This window comes from Anneissia japonica, unplaced genomic scaffold (genome assembly GCF_011630105.1).
Source record: "Anneissia japonica isolate Jap-2015-1 unplaced genomic scaffold, ASM1163010v1 scaffold652_len952628_cov199, whole genome shotgun sequence".
Classification (NCBI taxonomy): Eukaryota; Metazoa; Echinodermata; class Crinoidea; order Comatulida; family Comatulidae; genus Anneissia; species Anneissia japonica.
The window spans coordinates 421,448-445,164 of record NW_022757608.1 but is presented as its reverse complement, the minus strand read 5'-3'; the positions used below and the strand labels follow the sequence as shown (position 1 = coordinate 445,164).

At 35.0% G+C, this 23,717-nt stretch overlaps 2 protein-coding genes across 3 annotated transcripts in view; one reads left to right on the top strand and one right to left on the bottom strand.

The window, feature by feature from the left end:
* The first annotated feature begins 1,197 nt into the window (after nt 1-1,197).
* Nucleotides 1,198-19,798, top strand: LOC117124832 (probable carboxypeptidase X1). Of its 2 annotated transcripts, none has more exons than XM_033271166.1 (4): nt 1,198-1,355; nt 4,995-5,326; nt 16,371-16,518; nt 18,127-19,798. In XM_033271166.1, the coding sequence occupies exons 1-3, from the start codon at nt 1,211-1,213 to the stop codon at nt 16,515-16,517; spliced, it is 624 nt and encodes a 207-aa protein (XP_033127057.1). In that variant the 5' UTR covers nt 1,198-1,210; the 3' UTR covers nt 16,518; nt 18,127-19,798. The 2 variants fall into 2 exon arrangements, with proteins under 2 accessions (XP_033127057.1, XP_033127056.1); XM_033271165.1 differs by having other exon boundaries at nt 16,371-16,529.
* A 275-nt stretch (nt 19,799-20,073) lies between these two features.
* Nucleotides 20,074-23,717, bottom strand: part of LOC117124837 (neurogenic locus notch homolog protein 1-like) — a 17,198-nt gene continuing 13,554 nt past the window's right edge. The window contains exons 6-7 of the mRNA XM_033271173.1: nt 21,215-21,331; nt 20,074-20,839 (exon numbers count right to left, since the gene is read on the bottom strand). Coding sequence (XP_033127064.1) covers nt 20,601-20,839; nt 21,215-21,331 — 356 coding nt within the window. The 3' untranslated portion in view covers nt 20,074-20,600. The remainder of the gene's footprint in view (nt 20,840-21,214; nt 21,332-23,717) is intronic.

Sequence of the window (23,717 nt, the reverse complement as noted above, 5' to 3'; positions counted from 1 at the left end):
TCGATCGTGTTTTTTTTGTAATAATGTTAGGTTGGGTGTGTCTCTTGCGAGCTTGACATGCAGTTTTCCTTGATAAATTCAGAAGTTTTAAATAATGAAATTAATTAAAATCTTAAACTACACATGTGTGGTACACCACGGTTTATTTCTCTAGTAGCCCAGTTTATAGTTTCAGTAAATTGCTTTCTATCCTTTAAATAACTTTCAAACCATTTTGTAAAATTATTTTGTGATTTTTTTTTACTAAGCTTTTACTCATTTTGATCAACAGCATCGGCAACCCACAACAAAATATCGTACTCCGATGCAATTATACATCTTTTACTTTTTCCATTCTTTTGAATGAACGTACTATATTTTCTTTTCAATCCCCTACTACGCTAAATGTTTCTTAATGATTTACTAACAATTTATGTACCATGTAAGCGTAAAAATAATTTGATAATGTAGGATTTCTTATTCCATTAGTTTTTAATAACATTTGTGGAAAACATAAACCAAACCAGATCAATATTTACAGACCAGATGTGATTCTATTTAGGTAAACTCCATAAATTCTGTGTCAATTGACGTATGTATATATTTCAAATATGTATAAACATCTATATGCATCTGTATTTTTCAAAGATGAATAAGCTACAATAAATACGTCGATATTCTGCATGATTTGAAGCAGGTAATGTAAACCCCAATGCAAATAATTAATGTGTTATTCGTGCAAAGAAAGAATATGTTCTTGAGTTGAAAGATTGACTGTTCCATTCATTCGGCTCCGCCTCATTCAATAGAACAGTCAATCTTTCAACTCATGAAAATATTATTCCCATTGCACGAATAACACATTCATTATTTGTTTTATAACACACCTAAAATAGATCGTTATCATTTGATATTTTTATGAAAAAAAAATAGAGTGAGTTAAGTCTACCTTTTTTTCTGAATGGAACAGTCTATCTTCTTTTAACCAATGAAAAGGTTAAGGCATGCTATGGAATAAAATAAATGGAACAAAACATGCGCGGATGGAACACATTTTGATGATGGTGTAAATAACCAATGTCACGTGATAAGAAATTCACCAATCAAATGACAAGGATCAATTTAAGTGTGTAATAACATGTTCTTGATTAAATATGAATATTTGAGAATTCTGTTTATTAGTAGTGGCAATTGGCTCACAATTGGTGATATTTAAATAAAGAATAATAAAATGACAAAATATTTAGGCCTATATGTGAGAATCATTCGAGTTGACTCGTATTTGTTTAATGGTTGGTTAGTTTGGACAGAGTGTTCAATCAAGATGTTTTCGATTCTAGTTATATTTACGATCTTCAGTTGCTCTATGGCTGAAAGTAAGTTATTTATATACTTATATATACCTTTTGATATCATCATTATTATCTGTTCGCTTATTCGTCTTTTGTAGACATAGCGTTCACACCATTCATGATGAGATGATTCCCTTTCTATCAGCGGCCAACTCTCACATTTTCTGACTTCATATTATATCACTCACATTAGGTCTTTATTAATTGTCTGCATCCGTGTGGTCTTTGGTCTGCCTCTGAGCCTTTTTTGACTTTCGATGATATTCTGATAATGCTTGTTTGGCAGGCGAATTATCTGGCAATCTTAACAAATTCTATAACCATCTCATTCATCTATTCCTAATTTTTTCAGACCACGTCTACTCACCAGTTCTATTGTATAATTAAATGTGTCTAATTTCAAATGGCCAGTTAATTTTAAAAGTTCTTCTTAGTAGTTTTTTTTTTAAAGCAATCTATTTAATACTCTAAACTTAAGATTTGTTTAGCGACCACAGTTCGCAGTTGTATATAAAAACGCAGGTTACGACGAATGCAATAATTCCGCTATTTCCTTCTATTTAAATCCACTCCGCTCGAACTCGACAACCTATGTTTCATGACTTGACATTTCGGCTTAAAACAATCAACACAATTTTCTTTTATGGTCCATTTTATTGCTTGACTTTACCTTCTTTCCTCGGAGACTTATCTCGAATATTTACGTTTCAGAGTCAATTTATATAGTCAATAATGCTCACATACAAGGGTCAATAGTTCTAACCTATTTTCTCCGAATTTACTCTGTTGTTATATATTTTACTATTATCATTATATATTATTAGTATTATCATCATGTATAATTCTCGTGCTATAATTAAGTTAGTTACCAGAACTTGCCTCATAGTTTTCCGCATATTATATACATTTAGCATATATGCGATGGGGGAAGTTTCTATCATACAATATATGTATATTATTGGCCCTAGAGAGACTGATCACAAATGACAGAAAACGATTGACGTATTTCGGAAACATAACTATATTCATTACAACTGAAATATATGTGTACAAAGAGGCCTAAAAATACAGTATTTATTCGAACACCCCGCTTTTAATAAACGCCCCCTCGCTAGAGCCTCATTTAGAATAAACGTCTCTCTGGAATACTGGGCGTTTCTGTTTTTCCTCAAATAAACGCCCCTAAATGACTGCAACGAAAACTAATTGAAGCAACATCATTCCCAGCACCTTCTATTAATGTTCTACTCAAGTAGAATTACATATCAAATAATTTTTATGATCACCAATTTTGACGGTAATTATGTCTTGTTGTTCCACATACATAAAAACATCGATTTTTAGTTAATAATATAGGGTTAAATAGTCAAATGGAAATTATAAAACTGGTAAAAAACTAATTTAAATCCGACATTTAATAATGTTACAGGACTTTGAACATACAGCTGTATTAATAACAATATTTGAAAAAAAAATCAAGCTTTGTTGGGATTTCTACTCGGGCAAACGGCAATCGGAAATTTTTGACGTCGGCAATGAGAAAAAATAACATCATAGCATATCGTGTAGATATATAATATATGGTATTGCCATACCATAGATTTCGAAAACTTTTACGTAATTCTAAGGTAATATAATGCAATGGGAAACGGAGCTCAGAGTCAATAACAACAGCGTTCCAAAGTCGGCCTCATCGTGCTCCGCACATTTTGTCACAGAGTCCGCGGCGTTTCGAGAACTGTGTCTTGCAGTAATAAATGTGGTACCAAGCAGTTATACTGTCTTCAAATTCCGGTTGGAGTACTTGATCTGGCTATCTACTGTCAGTTAAGAGTCGGGTGTAAGTTTAGGTTAGGCCTATGATGATTGTCCTTATTTGTGGTATTATTATTATGACATGTTAGCCGTGTTATGGCCCGTGTGCACGTTAACGCAGTACACTATTCTGAGAGCAAGGGATTGTCTGTCGGTGTACTGCCCAATCATCACCAATAGGAGCCCACTTGAAATAAGTCTTCTGCAGATTTTCGTGGCTTATTCTTGGTGCTTAAACCAAACAAATCCATCCATAATAAAATCATTAAAATTAAGTTGGGTCCAAAGACTATTGAGCCCACTGCAGGACCGGGTAAATAGAAATGTATCCCAAACTATGATATGTATCCAATCAAATACACATTGAATAATTAGTAAATATAATGATGATGTCCATGCCGTTGCAAATTTTTGCAGAGTTCTATAATACAAAATGTTACAAGCAGTTGTGAATCTGAATAATATTGTCAATTTAGATCCACCTAAGATAAATGAAGTTAAAACACAAACAACTATAGGGAAAAATATATAACTTCAGGTGAAAAATCAATATATTTTAAAGCTTGGTTTAATTCTAGATATGAAAGAATAAATTACATTATGGTACATAACTTTACTAACAGTTGAAGAGCTGATCTCCACGTTGTAAAAAATGAAAAACGGTTTTATATGAATACTTACAATGCTAACCAAGTGAAAGGAAAAAAGAAGGAAATTTCAGAACCTAGAATAAAGAATAATCACTTAGATGTAAAATAGAAGAATGTTTCACAAAAGTCTTCTGTATATTATAGGTACACACTTCTTTTATCCCATCGGCACAAGCTACATGGGAATTAGGGTTCGAAATGAAAATATCGATCGTGAAAAAAACATGGTATTCTAAAATATATTGTATGAATTTAAACACTTGGTAAAAGTAGCGCAATTTAATTTTACGAAATAAATACACATTATTTAAACCTGTAAGAAAAGATTACTAGATTGGAAATTAGTTACTGATGATGTGTACGTGAAAAATGTCATTTGGAATTTGAAAATGAACAGCATCTGTTAGTTAACTTATAACAATTCAACCTGCGAGGTTTTAAATTACTGCAGTGATCGTTGAGTGCTTTCCTATTGAGAAAACATTAATGCATGGTTTAAACTGGTTCAACATAGTAACTGGAACTTAACACAGATTTGTTAAGGGACTTAAGGTTTCTTTTTATTTACATTTTGTATTTACAAATCATACTTCATATTTAAATCAGAAAAGAAAAGTGAAAATCGACAATCCAAAAATATATGGAATATATTTAAGTTAAAACATAATTAATAGTCGACCAAGCCGAAGCCCCGTCCTATTATCATCAAATATACTTCGTATCTTGCTAGATCTGAAGTGTTTCGTAACAAGGGATCGCTCAAGCAATCTGGCTTCTTTATAACTGAAAATCTTACATTCAAACGCTTGCGCCTCCTTCACGAGGATTCGCGCAATAAAAGTGTTGAAGCTGCATGGTCCCTGGATGGCCGGATCATCTGTTTATTACCAAGCCAGAAGAATATTATCATCTGATCGGAACATGATCTCCTACGCCTTTTAATCGTGTCTATGCAGCTAAGTTCTCCTAACACTCAATCAGTTTAAGTAATTTGGATGCAATGCTGTATAACACTCCAAGATTCAGCTTTGAACCCACTTGCCAACATTTAAACCTTTTGGCCCGTATTCTCGAAAATGGACTAAGTTAGTCCAGGATTAACTGTAGTCCTGGACTAGTTAGTCCTCGATTAGAGTTAGTCCTGGTTTCAAAAATAATATTTATGAATAATGCATTATACTTATATAACAACTTTCAGACAATTGCAACGAATATAATGTAGGCTTGGATGTTAATAATCTTAATCAAGTCATACCCGACAGCGCATTTTCAGCAAGTAGCCAGGCGACTTATGGATACCGTGCCGCAAGAGGGCGTCTGAATACAATATATGAGCGTTCCTCTGACAAGAAAGGAGGATGGATGGCCACTAATACCGATACCAACCCCTGGATTAATGTGGACTTACAGGCAGACATGGAAGTAGCGGGGGTGATCACACAGGGAAGGCAGTGTGGTAACAACTGGGTTACGGAGTTCAGAGTTGAATACAAGAAGAGTGACTGCAGCTCTTACCATACAATTAATGAGGTAGGTATATATTTTAAACTTCATGTTTAAAACCCAATTTAATATGCATACACACAATGTAAAGATGTGTCACAAGATTCTTCTATCTCGCTAGATACTACCGAAATATAGCTTCTACACTCACATTCTCAAACCATGTACGTAATACTGTAACATGAGCCTAAGCTTATGATTCCTCGCTGCGAGTTAACCCTGCCAGCTCGCGCCCACTCATTTATTCAACGATCCCCCCACCCTGCTGAACCTGCCTTACCCTCAAGCACTCCCTACATGGCATTATTGCTGCGATGAGGCTATTATTAGTAGGGCAAAAATACAATTACCTATAATTTTCGGCCATCTAGCGGTGCCATAATTATAATATTATCTTACCTCATCCCCATCCTTGGTAGGGCTGAGGTGGTGTAGACCCTTCCTTTCTGCTAGTCCCTGCATGGTCCCCCTCTATTTCGAATTCATGGATCCGCCAATGCTATCTACGCGTATTTATCACTTGTGTGCGTTGGTGCCCTTCGCAATCACCTTTTGATTGAGAGCATGAGTCAAGTCTTTTCAACTCACGCTGTCAGCCGATCACCACCTTTCCATTTTCAGTCAGCTTTTTAATTTTTTTTTCTTTCGTATCACCTTTCCATCTACGTCCTGCTCAATTTAGTGTTTTCCTTTCTTGCATCTCAAATTATGTTTTCTGATTGGATCATCGGCCACAGCCAGTGGCGTCACGGAGTTTGTGGGGCCCTGGCGGTGATTGTTATTGGGGGCCCTTAGGGCCCGTAGCCAGGGGGGTTATGGTTCGGGCGAACCCCCCTTTTCTAGCGAACCCCCTGTTTTTCTAGCGAACCCCCTCGAATTTTTGAATGAGTCCCACTCGGACGGAATGTCTGTTTTTAACTTACCCAGCATTAAATCAAAATTTAGCACCTAATTCATTATTTGCTCACCCGTTTTTAAATTGTAGCAAGCGATACAAGCCTACACTCATAGAATATCTCAGCTTCAGAAGTTCGGAGATTTAAATTGAACGCAACTCCGGCAAACCATGACTTTACGATAGCTCACATAAGGATGGCAAACATCGAGCTTTCACTGGCCTTTGGCTAAATGTTTGTAAGAAATGTACCAACCAGTAACAAAACCGGTCTCCGTCTACCTAGAGTAAATGGCGCCACCAAACGAAGTTAAAGTTTAATCCAACAAATGCAGCTAAAGTTTTGCGTGTATAAGAGACAGATTGTGGATTGTGTGGTTAGTAAATTCCATAGCCATACTGTCCATAGACCACACTAAACTATGTGCTGATGGAGCATTTTTGGGAAATTGACTCCTTTTTTCCATCCCAAACAAAATATTATTAATCAACATGGTCACATCTCAGTCATCATAGCGAGTCACAAAATGAGGAAGTTTGTTTTCAACAGCAGTCACACACAACAGAACGGAGTGCGTCAAAATCTAAAAAATACGTACTGGCATATTGTAATACACATTCCCTTGTTGTACATTATGACATGTTTCATTAACATAACATACACTGAGGATCGCCAACAAATTGGGTTGGTACAGTATTCAAAATTTTACGATATGGTGAACTATTTAGATTAAAATGTTGAAAGTGATTATATAAGAATTACATGAGTCACTGTCAATAAAACAATTCGCGGAAGAGGAGTATTCAAAATATCGGTACTATTAATATGGGACTAATTACATGACTGACGCCGTCCTCCATCGACAATTGATTTTATGTGCATTATTTATCTACAATTCTTATCTACAGTTAATACACTAAAGAATATTTACACTCACAATCTAAATAGCTGTGGGAAAAACAAATTATCAACCTGCTGCTCTCTGAATAGTGATCGTAACTGAACAATAATGATGCAGCAACACGCTTGGTCAACTTGTAAAAAATTCAGAGCCTTCTGTTGTTTGCCCATAATTTTTTTTTTTGGAGAGTTATACAGTACGATTTCAAAACATTGTCATCGTAGGGCCTAATGAAACAGCTATAATATTGAAAACAAACAACTTGAAACAAAATCGGTGTACGGATTCAAATAAATATTTACAATAGATTTTAATGGTCAACTTGTTATCAAATTTTACGACCAATTTTTACATACGTTAATTTGTGAGTGACGGTGTGTGATAGACATGCAAAACAAACATTAGCGGTCTATAGCTGTATAATATCTTTGAATATCATTTTAGACCAATTCATTTATGCTTGGTCATTTTGTAATCATTTAGAATTCAACAGTTTTTAGTAATAGGGTTCGTATCTCTACACTTCTAGACGTAGTATCAAATTTTAGTTGCCATAGAAAATCTATGTTTCATACACACTCGCTTAAGTAGATTTCAAAGGAAGCTGTTTTCCCCACTTTTCTTATTGTTAAATACTTCTATGCAATACTGTAAGCCCCTGGTATAAAATTGACAGATCAATTCGACACTCTGTAAAGATCGATTATGCCTTTTTATATAATATTGTAGGCCATAGGCCTAATGTGTGTGAAGTACTGACTTTGTTAATATCGAATGGGTGAAATTGCGCACAAACTTCAAATTCTTGTCCTAACATACAATGCGGCCAGAAGAAAGGATATCACGTTTTAGTCACCAAAAAGGATTTTCTACGGACGCACAGAGTAGGCCTTATAGTAGGCCTATGGCCCAAAGCGGACGAGTTTCTGGTCTAGAAAACCCAGACACTTCGTTAAGGCCTATACAGTACAAAATACTGTACAGTTTATAATTCATTGAAAAAGCTTTAAAATGAAGGACTTTTAAATGAAGAATATTTTGAGAATGTTGGGTTTTTAAAAGCAATCTTGGGAATTTTTAGACCCACTCTTGGGAATTTTGATTTTCCCTAGTGGTCACGCTGCATTTAGAGACAGAATTATACCCGACGACATCAAACTAATGTAGGCCTAGGCTTAAGTACAGTAGGACGTACTACTAGACCTAGGCTTTTGTTGTAAAAGTTGAAGTGCATGTACTAGGATGCTCCATAGGCCTATATTTAAAAAAATACATTTTTAAAATTATTATTGGTTGGCCTGGGACCTAGGCAGGCAGGCATTGCCGTCGAAAGTCCTGGGATTCGACGATGACGTCAGTGCACATGTTTACAAACGCCATTGATTGGAATGAAAATAGACGCGCTGAATTTCGTTTGTTTTACGAAAGATAGTATTTATCGAACATTTATCTATATAAAAACAAGAATAATATTGTAGAAATTGTATTTCTGAAGATTCAAATATAATTAATATTTCATTTGGTAGACAATAAATATTCAGTAAGATAAAAAACGATTATTAATTCCGAAATGTGCATCAAATATCAGCTATTATTAATCAGTATGTATTAGATTAAAGTTATTAAATAATAATTTCGAATTAGGCCTAGTAAACAAATAATTGTAATTAAAGTTTAGGTTCCCATGATGTCAGATGACGTATTCAATATGATGCTATATTTTGGGCTCTGACTTAAATTAACGATGGCCCTGTCAGTTGTAGTAGTGACAATATTTGTGCTTTTTTAGCCATGTAGTAAAAATAGTACTATTATTTTCAGTGTACAAGGTGAGAGCATGGACCTATTAATAGGTCCATGGTGAGAGAGAGTCAAGAAGAAGTTCAGCTCCTACTTTATTTTGTAACAGGCAGCTCTATTTGTTTATATAGGTCTACTGGAATATTCATTATTTAAGTTAAAACAAGACAACACTTCTTAAATGTTTTATATATATAATAATAATAATAATAATCTTTATAATAAAGGGCATATAATTATTGAACAGTCAAAAGAACTTATTTAATAAGCCTCTTGCGTTCATATCCTTTACAATATACTTAAACGCTATCCAAGGGTTCGTACATACTGGCTTGTTAAAATTTAAATTTTGTAAATAGCGTAGACTGCAATGGAATATATTTGGTTCTTAATTTTACTGTCACAACCCAGGAGGAGTTCTTTAAAAGAACTACTGTTGTTGTCAAGGTTTTTGAAAATATTGTCTATTTTTTTCCATAACACATTATTACTTATGCATTCAAAGCTGTCTCTTATACACATCTAGGCAAAGTGAGCAGAGCTATTAAAAAGACAGTGGGGGCCGAGCAGGGCCCCGGTCGGGGTCCAGAGGGTGAATGCCCCTCGTGGTCAGAGTTTATGGCATTTACGAACTGTTTTAAACTGCGTTGTCAGAGAACGTAGACTAGTCCATGACTGCGGATGAAATATTTCAGACAATTTTATGACAAAACCAATACAAAATACATAAGCCAACTTTCGGAACTGGTATAGGCCTACAGTAGGCATATGTACTAATTTTTTTTCTCTTCCGTGGGAATTTCACCCACTTTTATTTCTATCTCTTTTTGTTACATTTGATTTTTTTATTCTGTCATCAATGACAAAAAATGTAAACATTAAAACTAAATTGCACTCAAAAAGGGTCAGTCCGCAATGGCTGACTGTAGTTTTAAACTCTTCTTTTAAACTTTTATTAATTTCTAAAAAATATATTAATAGGCATATATTCTTTTTCTTTTAGGTCCCAAATGTAATTCATTGAATATGTTAAAATACATCTCATTCCAAAAATGTACTTACACATGCACATGTATATATTGTATATATACACGCACATACATACACACCAATACCATATAGGCCTAAATATACATATACATTTTTTTTATTTCAACAATTCCTAATTGTTTTTCTTTTATGTACAAAACAGAAAGGTAACTGCTGATGTAATATCATTGATAATGTTAATGAAGTCAATACCATTTTCCATCTCAGATCAATAATTAATAAAATAATCTTTATAATGATAAAAACAAAACTCAAGAACTTTCTTTTAGTCATTTTCAAACGTTTTCAAAACGCACATCACTATATATATTCATACACACACACACACACACATACAAAAACACACATACTTAAACATATGCACACACACGCACACACCCACGCACACACACATATTAAATTCACATATACAGTACATACATGCATACCCCCCCCCTTTTGGAGGGAAAAAAAAAAAAAAAAAAAAGAAAGAAAAAGAAAAAAATGATAGCCTACAACGCCTCAAATGTTATTTTCAGGCGTCTAGAACACAACAATTTCGCGGGGGCATGCCCCCGGACCCCCTAGGTCATTGTTGTCTCGATCGGCCCTAATTTCGGCCCCCCCTTTTGGACATCTCTGGATCCGCCCCTGCCCACGCACACACACACATATTAAATTCACATATACAGTACATACATGCATACAAATTTATGTATGTATTAATTATCTATATACATGAAATCAAACCAAAGAGCTACTGCATTATGTTGAAAATATCAATGGTATTGGTAATGATATTGAAATTTTACCATCCGATCAATAATAATAATAATAATGATAATCTTTATAATAAAGGGCATATAATTATTGAACAGTCAAAAGAACTTATTTAATAAGCCTCTTGCGTTCATATCCTTTACAATATACTTAAACGCTATCCAAGGGTTCGTACATACTGGCTTGTTAAAATTTAAATTTTGTAAATAGCGTAGACTGCAATGGAATATATTTGGTTCTTAATTTTACTGTCACAACCCAGGAGGAGTTCTTTAAAAGAACTACTGTTGTTGTCAAGGTTTTTGAAAATATTGTCTATTTTTTTCCATAACACATTATTACTTATGCATTCAAAGAACATGTGTTTTTATTCCTCCAATTCACCACATTTGTTACATGTATTAATATCTTTTAGTTTCCAATTATATAGTTGCATATTGGTGGGAAAAACTTTGATTAATAATTTATAATTCAATTGTGCATATTTTCTATTATTTTCATTGTTCACTTTTCGCGTCCAAACATTCCAACTTATATCTTCATTGTTAAATACCTTATTCCATCTACACTGACCTTGTGAAGGAATAAAACTGTTGTTAACAAAACTTAAATAAACAGCTTTTGTTTTCATTTGAACTATGTTGTTAATTACCATATTCTCATCTGAATTCACATGTATATCATCATGTTTCGTATTTTGCTTAATTAATTTCACCCATTCATTTGGAATAGCCTCAATTAGTGAAATATATTCACTCGTCCAATTTCTTTTAATACATAGTTTTTCAAGAATTTCGTTAGGTTTCATTAGACGATTAAAATAATTATATATCACTCATCTTATTGAAACCTGATGTACTCCAGTTCCTATAGAACAGGGGATTTGTTCCTATATGTAATTGCTTTATTACCCCATAAACTTTGTTTAATTATTTTTTCATACGTGTTAAGTACATAATCTTTATTGGTATTATTTAATTCGAATATGTACACAGTTTAGGTGTAAATATATACAGCAAATATTTTAGTAAGAAACAAAAGATGTTTTAATAACGTATAGGCCCTATAATATGCAAACCGGATTGATCACAAAATCAGAATCAATGTCAAACATCAGAACCCAGCTTTTATTGTTTAAAACTGTTGTGGCCCCTTTGAATGAAACTATGGTCAGGGGCGGATCCAGGATTTGAAAGAGGGGGGGGGGTCATTTTCCCATAAACCCAAAAATGAAAGGGGGCCGGGGGTCCTCCCCCGGGAAAATTTTGATTCCTAGATGGTTTGAAATGAGCTTTCCCGACTTCTGAGGTATCTTTTAATGAACTTAAATTTCTTTATATTTTAAGGTTTTAACTCTCTTTAAAAAAAGGTAAGGTGATTTTATATTATTCTTAGGCCTATACCACAGAAAATAAATCAAAGATATAGTCAATATATTATTAGGCCTATATCATACCAAGTCTCTCGCATCCCCCCCCCCCCCGGATCCGCCACTAATGGTATTATACTTTATATTTGTTTAAACCACAATGTCGGTTCCCCTCGTGCATGAGAGCCCTGGTACTTCATCCCCCCACCCCCACCCTGTCACCGCCTGAGCGTGACGCCACTGGCCACAGCTTTGATAGCTGGGCTTTCCGCCACGGATTAGGCAAAGACTCGTCGACCCTTGATCGAGTTGGCCACCATTATGACAATTTTGTTCTTTGGGGGTGTCCAGCATAAAGATACTTACGAAACGATTGCTTATTTCGTTTTGACACGTCACTTTTCAACCTGGAATTTTAGTTATAGACATAGGGTTCAAAAGCGAATTTAGAGGGGCGTACGCGGCCACACTTCCCCTTATTTTCAATACCAAAAACTACTTAAACCTAAACCCTAAATCTGAATCTGAACCAGACATACATACAAAATAAAGCAGCTTGTAGAAGTAGTTATCAATAAGAGATTATATAAATAACTATATAGCTCTATATATAACGTCAGAACTGCTAATTTTCGTGTTTTTTGTGTGTTTTTTTTTGGGTTGGGGTGGCTTGCCTCACACTTATACCACTACCGGCTGTTATTCCTCGTTTTTATTCGCTGCTGCCTTCGCAAATGCTCGAGATGTTCTACCTGACATACGAGCTGTGGCACTGTTTGCCTTGATTCTGACTGTGGTATTATGGTAGTCCCATTGTCAGTCATAAATTTCTTGCTGTGAAGATCAGAATAGTTGTTTTTTCGGGAGCTTTCGGCACCAGACTTTATTGGAGTTTACTCCAGACGTGGCACTGGTGGCGTGGATTATAGACCCTGTCAGAGAGACCAACATCAAGTTTGCTTTATTCTTTTTGTTTAGGCCTACGCTACCTGTACTCCGACTACCCTGACCCCATTAGCTCACCTCAATCACATTACTTCTCATCACTTTAAAACTGATTCACTACCTATTTCATCATCATCATAGGCTGAAGCCTCATAATCTTCATATCATCATCATTTTTCCACACATATCTGAAAAGTGCTTACTGTCCGAGCATCTATAAAACAAAAATAAAATCCGAGAGAGGACTCCCTGACCCCTCCATATTGTTCTACAGCAACATCAATGCTGCTTTTTTCAATTTGCTCAGGCCTTCGCTCTGCACCTGACTAAAGAACCTTTCTTGTCCACAGGTCCACAAATCATGATGGGCCGACTCGATCGCATTTTCCACCACTCCCAAACTGTTCCATCTCCAAAATCATCATAAGCGTTTCCAGCCTCTTGATCATCATCATATTTCTATACTCACACAAGAAAATCTTTGAAGTTCGAAGAAATTTATAGTCAATAACAGACCCTTGAGAATGCATAAAAGTGCATAGGGAGGGTCCCCGTACCCTCCTGATTCCTCTACCACAACATAAAATCTACTGTTTTTCAATTTGCGACTATAGAACCTATCTGGTCCTAATCGTGATGGCTAGCTAGAAATCCATTTCTTCCATCTCTCTCAAAGTGTTACCACATAATATGTCATCAGAAATCCAAGCCTCATGATCAACATCATTTCTCCATACTCACACAAGAAAATCTGAGAAAGTTTAATAAGTGTTTGACATACCCCCGAGAAAGCAGAAAAGTGCATATTCGAGCATCTAGAAAACAGAATTATCGAAATCTTATCAACCACACGCTCCCATCCCCCGCCCTTTCACAAAAACCATCCACGAGGTTTTGCTTGACCTTTGTTTTTATACTCCTGACCTACATTAATATTCCACTCCATTTCATTTTAAACAAAGATGAACGTCATCCCGATCTATGTTTTGATTTACAAAGCCTCTTTGCAGACTGATCAAAATGCATAGAGCCTCTTATATCCGCTCCCCCCACCTCTTCAGTTTTTTTTTTATTAATGACAGTCCATCATCATAGTTACTGTTACAACCTATATAATTATTGCCTCACTGATAATGGTATATTGGTCAAGTGAGATTTTCTAAGTTAAGGTTATCCAATGGTTAAAACTATCCATCACACATATCTATACTATGAATTGTGTGTGTACATTTTCTGCCTGATGTTGCATTTGATCCTCCTGCATTCCCTCTTCAACTGGACAGATACTATATTCATAAATCAGAGACCACTTTCTTCTTTACTTTTATTTTCCAAAAATATTAAAATCATCCAACACAACAACATAACAATGTAATAAGGCTCAATTTGCCTTAAGATCACCATCGACCTTTGACAAAGAGGACATGGGTTGGCTTTCACCCAGCTAAGTATCTCACTTTATACGGACATCATTTTTCAACTTCTTTAATTCTGGGGGCCACGTCGGGGAGAAAAACCACAATTCGTCGGGAAGAGAAAGAAAAGTATAGGGCCTATGTATTTTCTACATATTAATAGACTCAAAAATCGATTATATAAGTCTTTGAAACCCATAAAATGTTTGCCATGGAACACTTTCGAGAGATTTTGAGTGACGCCCGAACACGCCAAATTTTTTTCGTCGGTGACATCATCACCCCCCCCCCCCCTACTGGCGCCATCACTGATGAAACGACAGAAGATCCTGGAAGTGCGACAAATCATTTTAGGAACCACGCTGGCCGCGGCGCCCAGGGTATATATCTATGTGTTAGCTCGACAGGCGGCCGCGAAGTGACGAACGAGTGAGAGGCAGCACTTTTTAAGGGCCAAATACGGTGAACGTTAAAAGTTAAACATAAGCAGGGTGCTATAGCTCGTCCTCGGGAACCCCTCAAAGAGTGGAAATGTGGGAATAAAAATGAAAGTTGCAGGGGGGAACCATAGGGACATAGGGCCGACAGTCCCCCCGTCGGGAGGATCCCCCCCCCCTCCATGGATCACTTTCGAGAGATTTTGAGCGACACCCGACCGCTCCCACTTTTTTTCGTCGGATAAATCGTCCAACCCCTCCCCCTCCTCTCCGTGGGGAAGAGCTGCCCCCTCCTCGTCGGGAAGAAAAAGCACAATTCGTCAGGGAGAAAAAAAATATTATATGTATTTTCTACATATTAGAAGACTCTAAAATCGATTAAATAAGCCTTTGAAACTCCTAAATTGTCACCACTTGGACCACTTTCAAAATCTTTTAATCGAAGCTTGAAAAGGAGGAGGACGCTCAAAGTCCGATGCGGCGGAACGTTTGAGAAAGTGTTGGGATGGGGGTATTTCATAAGGTAACTAATCCAGTGTGCGACCGAAGCGGGCATCTAGGCTGGAGACCCCAAGGGTCCCCGGTGGGGCGCTTAAATATTTTGACGGAATTTTATTAGTTATTTTATAGGCATCAACTGCTGTATTATGAGTTCATAATTGTTGTTTATAAAAATCCGAAGAATATCCAAGTCGAGATGAATTCCAAACGGTATGAGGGTATCCTTGATAAAAAGCTAACACAAATAGCCAAATGAGAGAAATATATGATAGACCTAACCAAAGATTAGAACTGGGAATGGTACGTCAAAACTGGCGGATCCAGGAATTTTAAATAGAGGGGAGCTAGGGAGGTACTTGCACAGATAGAGTGACCACCTACCACGGGCCCACGTGGCTGGGGCTGAGACAAAAAAAAATGGCAGACCATGGCACCTCTAGATGGCCGGAAGTAAAACTCTCAGATTTGAATATAATTTTCAATTTTCTCCATTTTTAAAAAATATATAATTTTGAAAAATTTAGAATATTTTTATGATAAAAAATAATTCTCTTGTTTCTGTATTTATAAAATATCAGTGATTTCATTCTGGTCACCATTGCCATAACCGTCTGTATGTTTAACATGTTATGTGTAGAGTAGTTTCTATTTAACTTGGTTCTCAATTGGAATACCGCCTCTTGTGTTAATTGCGTGGTAACCGCAGAGAGTTACCAAATCATCATCGTCATTTATTGTTATTATTGTTATTGTTATTATTATTATTATTTTTATTATTACAGAAAAAGTATTACCAACAACAGTCGTAGTAAACATATATTTCTATAATGATTTTCATAATTCTGCTTATCTTCGTTTAATAACACCTTAATCACTTTACCAGTTTAGTAAATGTACTTGTTAGAAGAAAAAAAGGTTTTTTTTCTTTTTCAAAACTGATCTTTTACCTATACTGCATGCCAAATCGTTTAGTAAAACTGTTTCACATTTTACTGTAGACCTTTATTGGGAACACAGACAGAAACACAGAGGTCAGAAACAACTTCCCGACACTGATAACCGCTCGGAACATACGTATTCATCCCGAAAAGTGGTACGGAAACGCTGCTAGTCTTCGATTCGAAGTTATTGGCTGCCGTGAATAATGTGCGTAAAAGGTAAACGTTGTCACGTTTATTCCTTACTGAAGGTAGGGAAATTAGCTGTAATAGTGCGTACGTAGTACTATATCATTATTTAATCCAATAGTAATAATTTAAAAGAAATTGTTCTTCTTCATGCATGCATTCTAGATAATGAGGATAAAGAACCAAAGTATATAGTAATGTATTTAACTTATAATTTAGCTCTGAGAATAGGGAACTACTTTATTAGTTTCGATTATACCAAAGCCCGTGACCAACGAGGGGTTCTGGACATAGATTTAAGAGGGCCCTTTGGCTTAAGTGTGTACATAACATGTAAATATATGATATCTTGGAGTTTGAAATAACGTTATAAGTATCATGGCAAAATTACACGTATGTATTTTTAGCAAAGTTCGGATTGCTCATTTGTGAAGTTTGATTGGCACTGAGTAGTAGTGGTCTTGAATAATGTGCGTAAAAGGTAAACGTAGTCACGTTTATTCCTTACTGAAGGTAGGGAAATTAGCTGTAATAGTGCGTACGTAGTACTATAATTATCATTATTTAATCCAACAGTAATAATTTAAAAGAAATTGTTCTTCTTCATGCATGCATTCTAGATAATGAGGATAAAGAACCAAAGTATATAGTAATGTATTTAACTTATAATTTAGCTCTGAGAATAGGGAACTACTTTATTAGTTTCGATTATACCAAGGCCCGTGGCCAACGAGGGGTTCTGGACATAGATTTAAGAGGGCCCTTGGGCTTAAGTGTGTACATAACGTGTAAATATATGATATCTTGGAGTTTGAAATAACGTTATAAGTATCATGGCAAAATTACACGTATGTATTTTTAGCAAAGTTCGGATTGCTCATTTGTGAAGTTTGATTGGCACTGAGTAGTAGTGGTTTATTTGACTGTTTCTTATCAAATTGTCACTCGAAAGCATTGTGGCTTTGCCTTTTGATATATAGGGCCTATTGAAGGAAGTTAGCCGTTAACACTGCTGAATAAATATAATATAAATCATCAAAGGTACATATACAGTGTTAATAAGGACATGATGGAACATCGTAGGCTACCCTGTAACTTTTTAACGAATAAAGTCCTATAAAAAGTCATTGTGTAATAAAATTCCTCCGATGGGATTCGAACCTGCGACATCTCGCTGACAAGGCGAGCGTCATAACCACTAGACCATAAAGGCTTCATGGTTGAACAGGTCCAAATAACTGTCGGGAATATTGTATTACACAATGGTACGCCTCAAGAGGGCGTTCGACCAGATAAATCTGGAGATACGGCTATAAATAAATACTGCCGTATATTGTATATGATATTGAAGGAAGTTTGCCGTTAACACTACTGAATAAATATAAATCATCAAAGGTACATATACAGTGTTTAATAAGGACATGATGGAACATCGTAGTCTACCCTGTAGCTTTTCAACAACGAATAAAGTCCTACGTTTTATGCAGATTGATTAATACATATAATATATATACATATATATATATATATATATATATATGTATATATATATATATATATTCATTCATTAATAAAATTTGTAATAATAATAACAAGTATTGGTAAATTTAATCTTTATTTATTTCAGTAATTGGTGGCTAGTAATGAAAATAATTCTGTGTACCGGCAAAGGACGGGAGTACGTATGCATGCTTATTATTATACGAGTCGTCGATTAGTTATATTATTATAAGTCTAATTCAGCATTATTTGTTTACTGTACACCAGTTTCCTGGTGAAGGTGTCACTTTATGTCCAGATTGACAACTGTTTTTAATTGTCCTTATAATATGTTCATTAAAATCAAAATACAGAGTAGTATTATTTATAAAGCCCTGTGATGACGTCGAACAACCTGAAACATCAACATCAGTCTAATAATTATTCAAAAAGGGTTGTTAGTCCAAGCGTATCTTTAGTAACACATTATTCTCTAATTTACAGACACACTGGTATGTTGTAAATGTTTGCGATATAATGCCGGGTACTCACTGCGTCGTGCGACGGTCGTACGACGGTGGCAGTCTGAACGTATCGCATACGTATCGTCATTAAAAACGATCCTTTGCGCGCGCGTCGTCGCGTTGCGTTCGTTATAGAATCGCGTCGGCCGGCGACCGTCGTATGCGCAGCGAGTGCCCGATTTAATAGTGCTTCACATTATTTCTGCTACTTTAACCTGCGTTGTATTGCTGTGTTCCGGTGATTGAACGATTTTATCTTTCAACATAACCAACGCCACAATTTAGAGGTAACTAATCGAAAGTAATATACACTTGTATAGTGATATATACGCATTAATTACAATATATATATATATAATTATATATATATATATATATACAGTATATGTATATGTATATATATGTATACACTTGTTATTCATTCAGATAATTTCTATTATTATATAGGAAAATCTAATATGATTATCAATGAAACGTAACAAAAAGTGTAAAAAATGTCAAATATAATAAAGACAGAATAACCTTATTTTACATGAACAAAAGCCCTACTATATTTTCTGTATTTTTGACGGACGGGGTCGACGGGCGGCAGTTTCATAAACCATTGGAGGTAATTTTAATAATGGCTAGCCGAATTGTCATTTAATCGCAAATAGAGATAGGCCTATTTTAGTTTTAAATAGAGATATTATAAAATTTAACTAATAGGCCTATATCTATCTTTATTTAAAACTCAGGTATCTCTATTTAAAACTAAGTTATCTATATTAACTTTGTTAATAGAGATATTTTCGTTTTAAATAGTGAATTGAGTTTTAAGTAAAGATATATGTTTTAAATAGAGATATCTCTATTAACAAATATCTCTATTAGCAGATATAGGCCTATCTTTATTTAAATTTTAATAGAGATCTCCCTATTTAAATTATATATTAAATAGAGATATCTCTGTTTGAAACTAGGGCATCTCCATTGGCAATTAAATGACAACTCTCCTCACAATAGATACCGTAATTATTGCATTGATGATGATGATGATGATGATGATGATGATGATGATGAGGATGGTAATGATGATGTTTGTAATTATTATTATGATAAAGACTATGTTGATAATAGTGATATGATAACAAGGCGGTGATAATCAGAAGTAGAAATAATCTATTTCATTTAGCCAGCCAAATGGCCGAGCGGTTAAGGCAGGGCACCGTGATCATAGCCAACAATATCGTCACAGGTTCACGGCCGGCTCGCTCCTAGTTATGGTGGTGGAACAAGTCTTCTCGGATAAGGACTATAAACCGTATGCCCAGTGTACACAAATGCTCATGTACACTTTAAAGAACCCAGTACATCTTTCGAGATGAGTAGAGGGCTACCACGGTGTACTGGTTCACTTGGACAGATGAAAGTGCGCCAGTTTACTGGCTGCAGTGGACATGAAGTGACCCTCAGGGGAGGAGAAAGTTATTGAAAAGTGCAACATCTAGTCCCGAGTGCATAGAGACCTCGTTTATCTGAGCTATATAAATCCATCTATTATTATTTATTATTATTATTATTATTATTATTATTATTATTATTATTATTATTATTATTATTATTATTATTATTATTATTATTATTATTTTTAGTCCAATAGTTCCACATGATCTATGATTATTTGGTGGACTTCTCGTCATGTAAAGTAAACTACAATATATTCTATGACGGTACACTTGACTGACATCATATAAAAGGCAATAAGACAGACGATTTCTGAACACAATTATAGGCCCAAATGCCTTGTTAAGTTGAATTTTGTGGGTATAATTGCATACACGGCAAAGATGACTAATGCATGTCCCGTGCTTTAAGTGCTGCTTTCTCTTCAACGTAATTAGTGAGCTTTCGATTCTACGAAAAATACTGGACCTAGAACGTAATATCATGCGTTGCGAGAACGTTGTCTAGATTTGTCGTTGTTCTTCAGAGAACGCACAACGGTCACGGCCGATGAGTGAATTCGTTCTACGGATACATCGTTGGCAAATCAAAAGCTCCCAATTCTTGCACACTGACATCTTATTCTCCAGAGACAGTCCGAAGATGTCCGATCTTATTCAATGTATACATGCTCATGAGAATAAAGGTAATCTGAAGGATGTTCAGTTTTTGTCGATACGTTGAGTTCACATGTCCCAGATGATTTCTGGTAGTTAGTTGACTGACAGTCAGATCTTTTTTTACATTTTACTATACATTCGATGTCACTCCGAGCTTGAACGATGACAAATGCGTGGTCAATTAGGGCATGCTTCGGATACTTAACAAATTCATTCAACGTTAATGAAGTATCTGAAAACAGAAACAGCTTACAGATTAAATAAATGTTTTAAATAACCTCTATTCATGTAACGAATACAAAAAAAGCGGTACAAATTTAAAATACATAAATTATAATTATACGGATATATAACGTAACATGCTATACGGAAACGGAGCTATATTATTATTATTATTATTATTATTATTATTATTGTTGTTGTTGTTGTTGTTGTTGTTGTTTTTGTTGTTTCAATTATTGTTAGGCCTATATATTGTTTGTTATTATTACCATTATTTTTATTATTATTATTATTATTATTATTATTGTTGTTGTTGTTGTTGTTGCTGTTGTTGTTGTTGTTATTATCATTGACTTGAGGAGTTACTTTTTGAATAGTGACCCACCTAACAAACTGCAGTCGAAAGAGTAATACCATGCAACACATGTGCACTCGTATCCGTCTATGTAATCGGTACAGGTTCCACCATTTTGACACGGGTTAGATAAACACTCATCGATGTCTGAAAGATAGATATTATATAATATGCATTTGAAACATTCTAATGTTAGCAGTGGTGGCGCCATAGGGAGGATATTGTATTGTGGTCACTCGACGTCATGTCTGGTGTCTCCATCATCGAGGTATTTGATCCCGGACTCCCTTGTTGGTGCGGGTGCTTGATGTCTTCCGCAACAGAAGGGTAAGTAGAGGGGGGGGGGCTCGATGATCAATTGAGGTGTGCTAATTCGGAAAATAAGGTGATTTTATGTGATTTTTAACTCTTTGCAAGTGATTTTTTTTTGGATGGGGGTGGGGCGAGTAATTTTTAAAGGGCGTGCCCCCGCCCCTACAACGTACATTCAGCTGTCAACTCCAATCTCTGGTGAATTGATAGTACAGTTAAAAGTCCGTGATTAGACATTGAGATCCGGGTTAGTCTGACAAGAGAGATCTCATCCTGAGGCCTGAAAGATGAAGTTTGGATTGGATTGGATTTATTTGGTGTCAACACCAAGGATTACCAACGAAAGTCCAAAGACTTGTTTTCAGTGGGGTCCTTCTAGTGGCAGTACATTTTCCTACTCTTTAAGAAAGAGATAGTAATGAGTTCTTTTACTAAAGACGGGATTAACGGCCCAAACATGCTCTTTATTATACTTGTATTTCAACCCTTTAGCTGAAACACAAGGAGAAATAGCAATTCAGTGTCAGTGAGGATATAGTTTATTTTTTATGTCAAGATCAGAACTAGAGGGCACCCAGCTATCTAGGTTAAGGCATTTTTGTGCAATTTACTCTTAAAGTTACAGTTGGTAGAGTATTTAATTAGATGTAAGAAACACAGATCATGCATAGCTGAGTTTTGTGTAGACGTTGTGACTCATCTGAGCTGCATAGTTGCCGTCATATAATAATTATTAATTATATTTTCATGTTATTATTCTGAGGAAATACTTAAATAATAGCAATGTAAGTTCATCGGGTCGTGAAAATGTGTATTGTGTTAATTGATTCTGATGAAATGAGAAGTTGTATGTCAATGACATATTGATCATAGAGGCGAAAATGAATATTGTGAATTAATCAAATCTCATTTCATTAGAAGTTATGTGTAATATATTTAATCGATCTGTGTATGAAGGGATTGCAAACCAGAATCTAGTAAATGTTTGTACATTTTCGAGACATTGAATGTGACCATTTTTTAATTACTTGATCTAAACAGAAGCTCCGAATTTTAAAATACTAGGCTTACTACTAGTGCAAAGAATTTTTTTAAAGAACTTCTTTATCATTATACCTTACAACACCTCTAGTATCCGGTACCTCTGATCTTAGATTTAGTAACTGCAATATGTTCACCCAAATCAAGCCAATAATTAATATTAATTCGGAAATATAATGATACACAAGACAAATCACTTACAGTAATCCAGTAATCAAATGTAACAGCAGCTTCTCTGCTTTATACGACCTTACCACATACGTTATCAGAATATTCCATTTATTATTTGGTTGATATCATTTAAAGCGCCACTTGTCAACGAGACAATGTTGCAAATCCAGACCATTTGATGGGTACAGAAGAAGGCAATTGCCGCCAACAATGCACAAACGTGAAATGAATAACGAACATTAACAAACAATGTACGGTACTTTTACAAACGATCAAAGGTACTTTCACAAATAAGTTATTTCCCAAACGAATAACGTACTTTCAAAAACGATCGTTTTTCGCAAATGAATCTTTGTTACAACTACAACTTACACCTTTTATTTACTTATTATTATTATTATTATTATTATTATTATTATTATTATTATTATTATTGTATTATTATTATTATTATTATTATTATTATTATTATTATTATTATTATTATTATTATTAGCTATCAAAAACCAGTCACCAAACACTCTCCATTTCATAAAAATGATTATCAAACAAAAAAGATATTAAACTTTTCTTACTGCATAACCATTCTTATTTTCAAATTCTCAATCCAACTTTGGATTTTTACATTAAAAGACTTTTGTTTATTTATATATATTTCATAATACACCATTTTTTTCAAATTTATACAGAGAATTTCTCTTTAAAGAAAGCTACGGTATTTGTTTTTCTAAATAAAAATGTTATTCAATCAACTTCTTAAAAGGGAAAATATCAAGCACCTGACTACAACTTACAACTTATTGGGTACGGTGTGGGTAAGTTTGTTCGTTTGTGAAAGTACCGTACGTTTTTAGTTGTGAATGTTTCTAGTTCGTTTGTGAAACTACGGAGTTCGTTTGTAAAAGTACGTTGTACTGTTTGTCAAAAATATGGCTGATAGTTTCAAACGTTGACGTAATTCCGTCAGGTCATGCTGATTTACTATTGTTCATTTTCATATCTCTATATA

Excerpts from the sequence above, each read along its gene's own strand:
- LOC117124832 (XM_033271166.1), top strand. The coding sequence starts at position 1,211 with ATGACAAAATATTTAGGCCTATATGTGAGAATCATTCGAGTTGACTCG. Across the intron at positions 1,356-4,994 it reads CAGTTGCTCTATGGCTGAAA|ACAATTGCAACGAATATAAT; the intron begins GTAAGTTATTTA and ends AACAACTTTCAG. Across the intron at positions 5,327-16,370 it reads CTTACCATACAATTAATGAG|ACCTTTATTGGGAACACAGA; the intron begins GTAGGTATATAT and ends ATTTTACTGTAG.